The 15,568-nt window shown below is 43.1% G+C and overlaps 1 protein-coding gene across 1 annotated transcript in view; it reads left to right on the top strand.

Moving 5' to 3' along the window:
• The first annotated feature begins 980 nt into the window (after positions 1–980).
• CFAP298 (cilia and flagella associated protein 298) overlaps positions 981–15,568 on the top strand; it is a 104,734-nt gene continuing 90,146 nt past the window's right edge. Inside the window, exons 1-2 of the mRNA XM_069636344.1 lie at positions 981–1,133; positions 2,157–2,312. Of these exons, the coding sequence (XP_069492445.1) occupies positions 2,174–2,312 (139 nt within the window). The 5' untranslated portion in view covers positions 981–1,133; positions 2,157–2,173. The remainder of the gene's footprint in view (positions 1,134–2,156; positions 2,313–15,568) is intronic.

Raw genomic sequence — 15,568 nt, 5'->3', positions numbered from 1 at the left:
CGTTAGCAGTTTTGTGTGCTCCATGGGGGTGGGTGGCTGGTCACAGCTGCAGGGGCAACTGAACTATTTATTGTTGTGCTTATGAGGAAACAAGTGCAATAATAAGCAACACTATAAACGGACAAAACCCGCGACAAGTGACCAGAAAACAAATACACGACTTTGGTGAAAAACAAGCCCAAAGCCACTTGGATATGGCAACACTGCGGCTGCCGTTCAAAAGCCACCACGAACCCTTCTATGCACCCAAGCAGTGGCACAACAGCTGCGAGTATGGTAAGCCGGGGCACGCACATCAGAAGCAACGCCTGCTGCCTCTACGCTTCCAGAGCTATCGCGCACAAACTAAGGCAATTGCGCCCTGGGCAGTCGCCGGTGTCAAAAAACAGGCCTGCTCCAACACCGAGTACCTCGAAGACACAGTGACACCATCGACAACCCCCCACCGATCCACAAGAGAACGGCTCCTAGACACATACGGCAACTTAACCCTCTTCTTAGCAGGAACAGACTAACCCCTCAGATCCAGAATCACTATATCCGCAGTCCTTCAGTGGCAAAAATCGAAAGCCCGATCCAACCTCCTCTAATCCCTTCAAATTCCTCTCACGAGACCGTCTGAAGCCGCCACTCGACCAGACAGATCACCACCCCAGTTACTGCTCTGCCACAACACAGGCTTCCCTGGAGGAGGGAGCGTGCACGGAGATTCTGGGACTGGAAGAGAATTATGGACCATCATTCTCTTCTAGTCCCCAGAGTCTCCGTGCACGCTCCTTCCTCCATGATTCCCTCGGTCTCCCCTCCCTATCCCAGTCCGTCTCAGTTCGTCACCGAATCTGGAAGTTGCGATTCCCTCTCTGTGCAACGACGCTCTCCACCCCGGGAACGTTCCTTCGTTAATGATCAAGAGGAAGTTCAGCCCATTGGCCACTCTGAAAAAGGGAAAGGTCATGTGACCTGCCTCGATTAAGAAAGACCATAGGACGCGTCTGGACGAGGGTACGTTGCTAGGTCCGTTCATCTAATAGGAACTCATCGCGAACATTCCGTTCCTGGACATTGCAGTTGTTGAACGCAGCAGTCAGATTGCTGTTGGTTCCTCGCTGACGCAGAGATCGTTCCTTAGCCAGGTGAGATGGAATAGTTATGTGTATCAATGAGTGCAGGGCTACTCTAAAATAGCGTCTGCAGAGCTATGTGCGGGGATCCAAACCCTAGGCACGCGAGCTCCTCAGACAGTGGTTGTCATGGCAACAGGACGCTCTGAGTTGTAGAGCAGAAAAGGTTTAACTAACGAGATTCTGGGTACATAGTAGAGAAACAGGGGCTCCTACTGTGACATGAGTCGAGTGACAGCGGACACCTGTAGTGCCCAGCAGAGCTATGAGATCAGTTCCTCAGGCCCCACACGAGACATCCATGCGGAACAGGATGAAACATGAGCTATTCCTATCGGTAGTGACCCACCACCACTGCCAAGAGGTTGAACCACCAACAATAAATAAACAGCACAGAAGCTCCTAGGTTAGGCGAGGCTGCCCTGAGACAGAACATTGCGGACTTCTCCAGCATGTCTTACGCTGTGACATATCTGAAAGGTGGAGTTCTTTGCTGGCTTGTGCACACAGCTCTTCACAGCCTTTACCCCTGACGTGTAGCACCACACTCCATGCATACACTTTTCCCCAGGCAAGCCATAGAGTGATTTCCTTCCCCCTTCCAGCCATGATCACCTGTATGGTGCCCCGGCACCATAACCCATCGCTGTCCGTGGGCATCCAACAATTATTATACGTTTTCCTATGTTAAGGGGACTATATAAAGCGAGTAAAGGCGCTATTTAGGCCGTCGAAGAGGCCAAGTGGTGCTTAAGAAAAGATCTAAGGTTCCCGCATAACAACCCTGCATAGAGACGCACATTGTCGGGTCGGCTTTCCATTTACCCTTTGATAAGAACATGTTTTTTTTGATGATATAGTAGCAACATCTTCTGGCAATACATAAGAGAACAGAATGTTACAGCTTATTTGATATACTCAAAATTAGCCTCTCGCAATGTGATTAGTGGTACCATATGCCCCAAAAAGAAAAAAGAAGAGCCATGTGTAACTTTCTGCCTACGTGTATACTTTTTTTTTTGCATCCCTTTTTAGAGTCCTTCAGCCCAACAATGGTTTTGCTGCACGTGAAATGCAGGGACGAAAGCCAGTTTCTGTATGAGACTAATGTTGAAGTATCTCTGGACGATCTGACAAAAGAAATTTGTCAGATCTACAATGAGAGGTTAAAGGTGGACAGAATATGTTCAGGTAAGATGGCTAATCTATGGTCAGGAAAACTACAATGAGTGCAGCATATCACATTTTGTTTTGCCTAGATAGCTCCTGCAAACGTGACTACTACTGATTTTATAATGAACATGCTTTCTGTTGTTTTATGTCTTGCTGCACCTGTGAGCAGTCAATTTTGAAATCTTCTTTTCAAAATAATTGATCTCTCTCTTGTAAGACCCGCCTTTTTATTTATTTATTTATTTGTTTATGGTTTGTTTAAACCTTTACAAAAATAGTTCATCAGAAAACGCTACAACATTTAATACAATTAAGTTCAATAAGAATTCATTCAAATATATTAAGAACAACATTAAAATGACAATTTATGTAAAACAGACCATTAGAATACATCAAAAGATAGGACGATTAAGATAATTCATTTCGATAACAATTAATTCTTTCAGACATATTAAAAACATAGTTAAAATTCACAGTTTATGAGGAAGGGTGCAAAACAATGCATCTTGTTGATCAGAAGAGTCATACAGATCATTTAAGATAGGTCACAGAAGTTCTTCAGAAATGCCATTATTCTAAGTTTTAAAACAGTGGAGATATTATGCTTAATCTGATACCATAAGAATTCGGTGTCAACAGAGTGCAAGTGTACTACAAATTGTTCAAAGTATACGTTGCTTTAATAGTGCTGGGCATAGCAATAGTAAATGTAACAGAGTTTCCTGAATGCCTTCATTCTTACAATATCTACACCAACCCCATTCATCATTCAGGAGATTCCATCTTTTCAAGATATAGTTTGTTTTCAAAGTATCGAAACGGAACCTCATGAATGTGTTTCTAAAATTCTGAGAAGGATATTTTTCCAGGTAAGTTTCAAGAACAGGGTAAAATTTCCAACACAAATGTATCTGATTAACCATTTTAGATTGCTGGACCGAATCAAGAGTCAGTTGCCAATCATTACATTGGAGTATGTTTTTTACTTTCAAGGGATTCCTTATCAGCATCTCTATTTTAACACCTGCCTTTACAAATTATCTTCAATAACCATTTTCAATTTCAAGCAAAAAACGTTAGATTGGTCTTTCGCTCCAATCATATAGAGTGATGTGGCCTTATTTATCAAACATTTCCTCCACAGCAGCATCTTTCTCCATAAAATAATTGATTCTAAAGACTGAAGGCCAAATTCATATCTAATTGCTTGAATTGGAATACACTTAGGAATACAAAATAAAACACCTTTCCACATATTGCGTTCAAGTTTTTTCATAAAATCCGTACTCTCAAGCTCATAAAATTCTAAACCATATGTAAGTTTTGGAATACCGGAAATAGTATAAAAATGTTTCAACGAGTAGCCGTAAATCTACCGAACTTAGCATCAATTTTCGACATCTGTCTCCGTATCGTCTCAGCTTTCACTTCTAACTGCCTTTTGATCATTGCGATAGCACCATTAGCTGTAAAGTGGTATCCTAAATATTTCAGTGCAACCTGACTTTTCAAACGTTTACCTTCACAGAACCAAGTTAGAGAGGATTGATTTTTCTTTGGCTTTCCCATTCTTATAATTATCATTTTGGAAGCATTAATTTTCAAGTGTAAACCAGCAGTAAATACAACAAATGCATTTATCAATCTCTGCAAATCAATGTTTGTGCAATCTAACAGTAAGAAATCATCTGCATATGCTAACCATTCTATCGCAGTTTCTCCCAATTTAGGCGATAACAAACCTTTGCCCGAGATTGCAACAGCAGCTTTAGAAACGTATAAATTAAATAAAGTGGCAGCTAACTTACAACCTTGTTTTAGGCCATTAGAGATTGATATTTCTGAAGAGAGCCACCCGAGTGAGTTGAGTCTGACCTTGATCTTTGTGCCAGAATATAGCTCGATGATCATTTCCAATAGGTGTTTAGGAATCAGTAGGTCTCTCAAGATCGACCATAAAGTATGTCTATCAACAAAGTCAAAAGCTTTAGAGAGATCCATCAAAGCTACAAAGTTAACATAGTCTGCCTTTTTTAGGGTTTTGGATTGCAAGCTTTTCAAGATAAATCCGCCACAATCTGTTCCTATCTGTTTAGCATCTAATATATCATTGCTGGTGAGCCAATCTTCAAGTTCTTCAAGTATAATAGAGGTAAAAATCTTATATTCAGGATCTGAGATCGCAATTGGCCTGTAACTTTCGGACAAGGTTCTAGGACCATGTTTTATAAATTCGGATCACAATAGCCAGTCTCCATTAGTGCGGGATAAGCTTGGTTGTGAGGATGTCATTAAACAATACATGCAAGATGTTTCCCCATAACTGCGCATCAGTTTTTAGAATTTGGTTAGATAGATTATTGGGTCCCGGTGCCACTGACTTTTTGGATTTAGCAATAATTCTACTAATATTAGTAGGAGACATATCCAGAATCCATCTGGAGATTTTCGCAACCGGGAACATATCGTTATCACTATCATCACCATACATCTTAAGAAAATGCTCTTTCCAAGTTCTTTGACTGAGAAGGGTAAGCAATATCTCTTTTTGTGTAAGCTGAATCCCATTAATGATCAGCCAAAAGTTGGAGATATCTTTACCTTTAATCACAGCGAAAATTTTTTCACCATCTAGTTGGTCCCTGGCCACTCTGTGAGAAATTTGCCAATTCTTATATCGTTGTTTAATACCTCTTAACTTCTTCTCCCTTTCTGGTCCACTACATGTTTCATTCAAGGTGCGGCGGATGTCTCGTCTTAACTGTTTTTTCCGATTTAGAATGTCAATATCGAAAGCGTGTACATGGTTATGGGTTTGTTTCGTAGCTTTCTTATCATGACATGTAGTAATGGAAATTTCGTTAATGTAATTCGTAAAGGAGGTCGATGCGAAATGATATGAACTTTCTTCATGCGTCATATTCATATAGTTTTTTAGTAAGACTGATGTAAATCTTTTTGTATTGGAATAAGACCAACGTATACGGGTGCCAGTCATGTTCGCAATCAGGCCTGGATTGTAGGTTACATTATGTTCTATTTCATCAGTATGTGTTATGAAAATCGACAAGAGGTTATGGTCGCTGGTTGACATTTTCTGCACCAAAAGGTTGGATACGTATTTATCCAAGCCGTTAGTGACAAAGATGTAGTCAAGGATTGAGCTGCAACCTCTAGCATTCCATGTATGAGCAGAGTTAGGTATTTTCACTAGCCCCATAACTTCAAGGAAATTCAGCCAAATCGCACCTCTTAATTTAGCATTACCATTCGGAGCTCTAGGTAACTTGCCAACCAAATTTATGCCGCACATTAGGGCGTCAATTTCTGTACTATCTAGATCACAATCTGCATTTAAATCACCAGCTATCATAACCAACCCGTTGACCTTTATAGCATGCCAAGCATCGATTTTTGCAGTTACTTCAGCTAGTTCTTTAATCAGCTGCATCTCATTATATTTCAAAGGATTCCAATATACATTGATAATACATATATCAATGAGGTTTCATCCAATTATCAAAGTACATGTCACTGCCAAAAAGAATTTCAGGATTGACCATACATCAGTGTTCCCTGCCTCCAACGAATGTTTACATACAATTAGCAAACCCCCCATCGGCCTTCCTTTGGGTCCTTTGGTGGCAGGTAGTTGCCAAGTATCGTGGTCTTCCCAAATTAGATTAGTTGTAGCCCACGTTCTTGCAAAAAAATCAAGTCAAAAGATAACAAGGTGTCTGTAACGGCAGTATTACATAACAAATGCACATGGCCTCTAGAGTTCCAACATGCAATAGAAGTTTTACCAGTAGTGCTAAAGAGGTTTGGCTAGAGCATGGAGCGACGAGATAGCCTCCCTAAGAGCAAGTGTTAGTCCTCTGCACTCCTGTTTTTCAGTGTCAAAACCTTCCGTGTTTGCTTTATTGGATCATTAGTACTGGTAACCCCTAGTTTCGTTGTTAGACCATTCCTGTCCTGTTTTGGGTCAATATATGTGTATGGATAAATGTCAAATCCTTTGCACTGCAAGTTCTCAGCTTCCTTCAACAGCAAGTTTCTAACAAGCAGTGAGGGAATTACTAAGCACACATAATACAACCTTTGTTTGTGAAAAAAATCTACAAGAACAATATCGGGTGATGAGATCAATGCTAGTGCGGGAATAGTGGCAAATAATGAAAGGATGTAAGGGCGATTCAGCGAAATCTATTTGCCTTCAGTAAATAATGTGGTCATTATCAGACTAGGTAAATCACTCAATGCTGGTTTCTTTAAATCTTGCCTTTCATCCACCACTTCAGCATTTTAGTACGCCTTTCGAGTTTGCCTTACCCCCTCGTCAGGGGGTTCTTGTTCGTAACTATGGTGTTCCCTATTATCAAATTGATCATGTAATATTTTTCTCACAATAGTTGCAATTTCATCTTGTTTAACAGAGAATTCACCATCTGCACCCATAACACTCCCATGCTTGCCAGGTTCTTCTTTATGCAATAAAGTATCAGTACCATGTTCGACTATAAACGTCAAGTCGTGAACCTGGCCTTTAACAGGGTCAGCCTCGGACCTGCGTTCATTGGGTGGAACTGAAGGTACATTGCTACATGGCTCAGGTATCAGGTGACTAGAGTTGGATATTTCATTGTTACCATTCCAAGCAGATTGCAAAATGTCACCCTGGGGAATATTGGGGGTTAGCTGAAATGCTTTCGTTTTTAAAGTGGGGACAAGGTTAGCTGGAGGTTTCACCATATTGTTTTTCGAATTAGAATTATTACATAACACAGCATCCCTAGTTTCTTTAGATACAATTTCATCAGTTTTTCCTGCAGCATTCGCTTTAAAGATCTCAAAAATGTCAACCAAGCCAGATTTTAAGGAAGACAGCTGTGAGGCAATATCAATAATTTCCATTTTCTTTTTCATGGTGTCAGCAATAGAGTTTTCCGCTTCGGTATACCCATCCTGCAGAGCAGATTTAGCTGATTCCAAAACATCATTCGGTCCTACAGCTTCATTTGCTCTGCAGGGTACCTTCTCTTTGCTTGTCTCATTATTGCCAACCAACCCATGTCGATCTTCGTCAATCATATTTTTAAAATCACATCTCTTAGGTATTTCCGTGACGTTTTGCACAAATCTTTCTTTTGGTTTTGATTTCTTAGTTGTGCTTGTCTTTTTTGGATATATTTGCGTTAGGCAATATACTTACAGAAGGAGTAAGGGGTTGATTTCCCTTTATGCTACCCGAGGTATCTATCCCATCAAGTTTAGGTTTAGGCACATCCACATTGCTCTGTGAGTCATCTATTGTAATTGTCTCTGCAGCAGAGATCTTTACTACATCCGCAGAGACACTTAAGTCGGAGACCTCTATACCACCCTTAATAGTGCCTTCATTGTTCATTACAGTTGAAGGCTTAATAGAATTGTGACAAAATATATTGTTAGGTTTCAGAGGGACCTGAAGAACGGACGCATTTATTTGGGTCAACAGCTCAGTATAACTTCTTAGTTCACTCAGAATCAGTCTGTTAAAGATTCCCATCAATGTACATAAGTCAGTATTATTTGATTTGTCAATCGCAATCCCGATAGGAGTATCATCAGTCACTTCATCCGAGAAGTTAGGATTGCTTTCAGGTTGAAAAGTATCTGTATTGGCCGTTTTAAAGACAGGAGTGTCATCAAAAGACTGATAGGCCAGATCCGATTCCACATGGGTCACTGATATTTCATTCCAGAGAGATTTCAAAATATCTTTTTGTGGGTGAATTATCAGATCTTCTGCAAAAAGAAATTGCAAGCTTTCATTGGGTTGCAAGTAGTTATTTTCAAGCTCGTCATTTAACTTTAGCTGGTTTGAGCACGCTTGCGCACATAATAACAACTCCTCCTCCTCCATACATGGGGGCGGGAGAGGGAGTGCAGCTGCACGCGCTAGGCTTGCTCTGCGCGTCGAGACTGCCGTAAAAAAGTCAGCACGGGGATCTTTCATCATGTCACCAGATTTCACTTTCTTGCCTTTCATCTTGGTGCAAAAAAGTATCAGAACAAGTCTAACCAGCTATACAGAATGAAAAAGAAATCCACAATAGTATCAGAAAGCACACTATCTCAAAAATCACCCTTATCAAGCAAGGCCCCAACACTGCAGCTCGTTTCACTACGGGTAATCTGCGGAGGGATATCGCTCAGTGAAACCAGTAGACGAGCAAAATAATTGGCCAGCACCATGCACCGTGCACTGCTCCCTGTGAACAGTAAACAGTGCTTGCAGGTGCTTCGAGGTGCGCGCGCAGGTGCGCTGCACTGTGGGTAGATGTAGGAAGTGGTCGGGAAAACCTGGGGGCGGAGTCGGTGACGCTCACTAAGAATCAAAAAGAGATTATAGTATAAGTAAGGTTATTTGGTATCATAAACAGACTAAAGAGTCCGTAGATAACAATAGGCGTGAGTCCGTGAGTCCAAAAAGTCCAGTAATATCAACATAAGAGCCAATTCAGCGTGCATTCACCTCCAGGCAACAACGGTGTTGCATTCAAAGACATCCTCTTGCTCGCGGTCTTGCTAGCAGCAGCATACAAGGAAGTTCGTCCAGCCGGTCTGCACAGTAAACGGTGCTTGCAGGTGCTTCGAGGTGCGCGCGCATGTGGGCTGCACTGTGAGTAGAGGTAGGAAGTGGTTGGGACAACCTGGGGGCGGAGTCGGTGACGCTCACTCCAGGCAACAACAGTGTTGCATTCAAAGACGTCCTCTTGCTCGCGGTCTTGCTAGCAGCAGCATACGAGGAAGTTCGTCCAGCCGGTCTGCACAGTAAACAGTGCTTGCAGGTGCTTCGAGGTGCGCAACCCGCCTTTTTATAAAGTATGTGGCACTGTGAAAGATGTGGGAAATCTTTTAAACTCTTTTTATCACTTCCACTAAATGACAGTGTAGTAGATTGCTAACAAACAGCATCATAGATGGTTAACAACCGACTTTGTGCTTCCTAGAAGGATGAAGCATAGCAGAAACTATTATTAAACTATATGTGCTCTTTAAACTGGAGGTGACCACTGGTTTACATCTGCTTATTTATACATTGTAAGCCCTTCTCTCACTGGTCTTCACCTCCAATCTGATACAAAATATATTGATACAAAATATAATATGGTGTCTTCAGTAGTCTCATCTCTGGCTCTCTAAACTTCAAACTCGGTTGTTTGTGATTTCCACTTGCATCCTGCATCCCTGTACCCTGCTGGCTTACACTTACCTTTCAATGAAGATATAATTTAATTTGCAGGTATATAATTGAAATCTGCAACTATATTTGTTCTCATCCGATAACAAGAAATACATTATCAAAATATCCACTAGCCATCACAGGTATATTGAAAAATGTACTGTGTGACGGCATGTGGGATTTCTGAAGGGAAGGTGCTTTTAGGAGAAATTTAGGACGACTTTGGAAATTACCTGTTGTAGAGAATGGCTGTTAGTTGCATGTTGACTGGTATACACATTATTTGGATTCATATAATATATTTTAAAAGCTTGATCCCCTACAATAAGGGAGTGATTCACGTTTCACTTAATAAGGACAAAGTATTTCAAACTCCCGCCTGGCACTTTTTGAAGCCAAGCAGTAAGTGAAAGTAAATGTATATGGTGGGGCTGCCATTCAGTGTTCGTTAATGGTATTTATGATGTCTTTACCAACCCTTGGAAAGCAAGGGAGAGCTGTACCTAGTGAAGGAGAGTTTGAGGGTACTCCGCAGGGCATAGTTTTACAGACTTTAAAGCCAGTGGCGTGTCACTGCTAGTGGCACATGGTACTGTACTTTCGAGAGCACAATGCTGTATCTTAAAGACAATCTGTGACCAGCTACTATGATTTAATGGTTTTTGGGGGTGACATAAAAGGTGTTGCATGGAGGGCGAGTTCCATTGTCTGAAGGCATAGCAGGCAACCGCCCGCTTGTGAGTTCCTGCTTTCTTGCAGTGAGGGACTTCCGTTCTAGTTCAAAGCTGCGCAGCAAATGATAAATGAAATGTGGGCAGGTGTCCTGGGTGTGAGTGCCTGGTGCATGATGTAGACTGTCTCAAGGGTGGTTCCTACTGGGTGATGTATCCATTAAAGGTAGGTATGATCCTATTTCATGTGTCTTGTGAAGAGTAGCACTACTGTGTAGAGGGCTTTCCTCATAGAGAGCTAGGATGAACTGTGCAGCCCCTTGAGACAGGTGTGCCCCTTCGATCTGGAAAGTGGGAAGGGCTGTGGCTGTAGCCATGAAGTTTGCTGCTGGTAGAAAGGGCTTTATCTTTTTTTTGTTATCGGGTTCAGTTGGTATCAGCAGGTGAAGTTTCTCTGAAGAGGTGTGTGTTTGGTAAATGATTTCCAGGCTTTTAGGGACTTATCACCCATTTTAAGGTACTGGGTCAGGCAGCCAAGGTGCATGTCTTCCAGTCAAGGTGTATTATTTTTGGTGGGGTTGAGTTTTATTTTGTATTCAGCGGTAAGGCTTCTTGGACTGGGTGGTGGAAAGGCACATTCTGGGGTGGTGGATTTTGCCAGAATATATTCTGAGGTGCAGTCGTGTATCTTGCAATAATACTGTTGTTTGTTGACATTTTTGCTTTGGAGTATGGGCTCAATTCACAGGTTAAAGATCTTTGGCAATAAGATTGAGCCCTGAGTACACTCCAGGTGATTGGGAAATCGGAAGAGCAGGAGCTGTTCATTTGTACAAACTGGAATTTCCCTTCCAAAGGGAATGAGAATCAATTGTGGACTATACCAGATAGTCCCTTAGGAGCTGCAGTCATGGCGAGGAGTTCTGTTTTGTAATATTGCAGACTTCCTCCCAATATTGCAGACTTCCACACCTAGAAACACTTGTGTACATGCGTGTTATAATTATCATAACAAAGGACATAATGGTGCTAAGTATGGGGTAAATGGTGCTTGGCAAGCTTTGACAAGGAAGCAAGGAGAGACATAAGATGCCCTTGGGTTTCAGCTAATGGTAAAAAGATGATAAACATTGTTTCACAAATTACAAACTGTTTTGTTGCTTCCTGAATGCTTGATGGCTGAATAAGACAGGTAGCCATTTTGGCCCTCTACATGTTTTGGATTGCAGCTACCATCAGAGTTAAGCGTCACAGACAAAGTTGAGGGATCATGTGGAATAGCAGTCCCAAACCTCGAGAGCCGCAGGTAGCAAAGCCCCGTAGTAGGATCTTCTGTCCTCTTTCTCATATCAATAAAGTGGCATGCGCAGCAATCTTTTTCCCTTGGAGCACAGTGCACATTGTGTTACCCACTGTGCTGAAGTTTGAGTTTGAGGAGCACCAGCAAGCAAGCAGTGGGGGCCATTCTCTATATGGATGACATCCTCAACCACGTGAACGGTAGCTGTCACAATATGGCAGCAAGGTGTTTTTTTGTAGCGGAATTGTTTATTTCATTGGTCTTGTCAATTTGAGGTATGGTTGTGATTGATTGCAGAACGTATAGAGCGCAACGGTCACCACAAAGGTATTTTGGTGCTACTTAGAAGAGAGGAAAAGAGGTCTCAAAAGGATGAGTTTTCAGTGCCTGACGAAAAGAACAATGAGTGGGGATTGCTCGCAGAGTACAAGGAAGTGTGTTCCACAAAGATACTACGGAGAAGGGGTGTCCCCTGATCTGGTTACGCTTGAACCTTGGAGTGTGGATAAGGAGGTAATTTGCGGATCGCAATACACATCCAGGGACATATGGATAAAATTTAGTCTGAAGATATTCAGCACCGTAACCATAATTGGCACGATGAACCAAACATAATGCGTTGAATTGAATGCGCTGGGCTACCGGAAGCCAATGAAGCCTCCGAAGCACAGGCGATATGTGGGCGAAGCGCGAGTAGAGGTCCCCAAATGGACAGCGCAATTTTGAAGAACTTGCAAACATCGCAGGAGATGGCCAGGCTGCAAAAAAAGAAAGAGGTATAGTAGTCAACAGAGGAGACCACCAGAGCAGAAAATACTGGTGCCCAAAACTGCACTGGCATAAGTGGCAGGACCTTTTGAAGCAATTTGAGATGAAACTAGCCACGCTGACAGACTACACCAACTTGAGGTTCCATAGAGGGAGAAGATGTTAGTTTCACTACCAAATCCTTGACTACAGTAAGGAAAAGGACCTAAAGTAGAGGGACAGAAAGCCAGGGTTCAATATGAGGAAACCGAGGTCCTGCCACCATCATCTCAGTCTTATCACCATTCAATTTACGCCAATGTCTCCCCATCCATTCCCCCACGGCCTCCAGCCAATTCCTAAATCTGATAGCCGAGCTAGTCGATGACGGTTGAAGGCGAGCCAGGATCTGCATATCGTCTTCATAGGCATGCAAAGAAATCCATGAGAGCAGGTGAGAGCTCAAGCAAAAGTAGAGCCTTTACGCCACCCCGATCCTGGATCTGTGCCAGATTGTTCACATCACAGACTAGAACACTCTTGGTTTCACGCCCTAGTCTGAAACCAGACTGGGAGGAGTGAGGGAAAAAAAGACTTCAAGAAAAGCACTAAGCAGTGGACCAGCTAAGGACTCGGGGAGCTTCATCAAAAAGGGGATGAGAGAAATGGGACAAAAGCTGGCAGGGATAAGGGGGTCTAGCGATGGTTTCTTCAATAAGGATATCACTGAGGCATGCTTGATAGAGGCTGGGATCCGCCCAGTTTGAAAAGAGGCATTTGCCGCTTATGTAAGCAAAGGCAAGATAGAAGGCAGAATATCTTTAAGGATGTCGAAAGCAATGGGGTCCGTCAGGGAAATGGATTTTAACTTTGAAACTGCTATGGAGATATCATCCATGGTAAAGCGAGGGGAGGTGGCCCATTGAGTGGAGGGTGAGAAGGTAGTCACTGTAGCAGAATGGGGAGGCAGTCTGAAACCGGAAATAGAAATACCAGAACAGATTTTCTCAATTTTTTTCTACAAAAAAAGCAGACCGGGCATCACAGACAGCGGACTAGGAACAGAAGAGAATGACCACACAATCTTGAAATGCACTTTAGAATGGTTAACGGAAGTCTCCATACGAGATGAAAAATATGCACGTTTTGCTGTATGTATGGCTTTATGATAAATAGGCAACGCCAACTGAAAGGATTTTTTTATGGCATGGTCATAACCAATACGCCATTTGCATTCTAATTTCCTGCATTGGAGTCGGAGAGAACCAAGTTCTTCTGAAAACCAGGGCTCGGAGGGAAGCACTCTGGATTTAGATTTTTAGGGGCGCTAGACTATCAGTCCCTGCCAAAAAGGTAGCAGATAGAGTATCCAGATTAGATTGAGGGGGATCAGAATGGGATACTGCAATGTTCTCTTTAGGCACCGCGTGTCGGGTGAACCTAGGAACAAAATGAGATTGATGTGCAGCTGGACCGGAGGAAAGAGCCCAGGAAAAGAACAATATAATGCTCTGTCCAATAGACTGGGAATACTGAAAGACCCATGGCTTCCCCTGCCCCTTATTAAATTGCAATCTCTGCAATTTGTTTATTTTGCCCGGTGCACACTTGAATGTGCATTTACAATCATATATCTCCTCCGGCACACGAAGGCAAGACCAGCTTCAAGATGGCCGACGCCACTCTTTGAATGAGGCCCTGCCTCACTATAGCGACGCCGATCCAATCAGCTTTAGCAGCTACCTCTGCCAATAGGGTGGACCGGCAGGCGGAAGCCGTCACCCCATCGAAGGCACCACATACAAGGCTCCTGGCCTGGCCTCACTATCCCATCTCGCCAGCCTGGATGGCCCCCCTCGCCAGGTGAACCGCAGGAGCAGCTCTCCCTGATGACCCGATGCACATCACCGATGCCAGGGAAGCCCATTCAGGGCATTTAAAGCACATGTAATGCTAGCAACATTCGTCGGAGACCCGCGGCTTCCCCTGCCCCTTATTAAATTGCAATCTCTGCAATTTGTTTATTTCGCCCAGTGCACACTTGAATGTGCATTTACAATCATATATCTCCTCCGGCACACAGAGGCAAGACCAGCTTCAAGATGGCCGACGCCACTCTTTGAATGAGGCCCTGCCTCACTACAGCGACGCCGATCCAATCAGTTTTAGCAGCTACTTCTGCCAATAGGTTGGACCGGCAGGCGAAAGCCCGCACCCCATCGAAGGCACCACATACAAGGCACCTGTCCAGGGACGGACAGCAACGGTGCTACTCTATGCCAGACTTGCACTTTGCTTAAAAACCAAAGGACGTCAACTTAGATTGCCCACCGGCAAAATTGAACTTCGCCCTCTTTGAGAGGTAAGACATTACTCTGATTGCCATTAATCACCTCATCTCTCAGATCATACTGCTTCCCATGTATCTGTCTATTGTCTCACCACATGTATTATATTGCTGGGACTTAATCGCTACAGCCACTGACCTTGCCTAGCCATGTATCTGCCTGTCACCTACATTAATATGGAGCCCTATGGTAGTTAGTTCAGCAAGCTAACCTCGCATGCACCCTGTGCTGCATTTAAAGCCTTCTCCCGGCCCAAATTGCCTTTGCTTGATGTTGCGCGAGCTTTCTGTCTGCACAATGCTCTGTTAAAGGTGCCTAATCACACAGTTCCTATAGTGTGGTTTTATGGTATTATAGTGGTATAGAATTATACCCGACACTGACACCATCCCACTGTGCCTATCTCGACCTGCATTAGCTTAGCCCACTGTGCCCAACTGTGTTTGAAGCACTTAGAAGTATATCATGTCTATTCTGAACTATTCTAGCTTAACCCACTGTGCCTAACTGTATTTGAAGCATTTAGAAGGACATAATGCCTATTTTGAAATATTCTAGCTTAACCACTGTGCCTAACTCTGTCTGGAGCTTTTAGAAGCAGAGAGTCTACTTAGAAATATTCTAGCTTAGCCTACTGTGCCCACTGGCATCTGTGCCATCTGCTCTTGAGCTAGCCCACTATCAACCTACTGTGCCTATCCTGGACTGACTGCCTGCATCCCACTGCCACTATGCACTTCCTATGTCCCAATAGCCTCCTACTAGGTGCTATATTTAAGGTTGTGTGGCTAACGCTACCCTTCGCCTCTCCTATTATCATGTTAATACAGGCTACCATCCCGACTATCATACCCTCCTTTACGATGACTTTAAATAGCACTCATACTCATCTTACCATAACAGCTACAACATTTCTTAAATCTAGCCCACAGCAAGAACCCTCCTTCATACAGGTACCTCGTAGCACTGGTGATAGAAAT

This window comes from Ambystoma mexicanum, chromosome 7p (assembly GCF_040938575.1).
Source record: "Ambystoma mexicanum isolate Mex_15411 chromosome 7p, UKY_AmexF1_1, whole genome shotgun sequence".
Classification (NCBI taxonomy): Eukaryota; Metazoa; Chordata; class Amphibia; order Caudata; family Ambystomatidae; genus Ambystoma; species Ambystoma mexicanum.
Note: the sequence above shows the minus strand (reverse complement) of the source record. Positions and strands in the feature narration are given on the sequence as shown.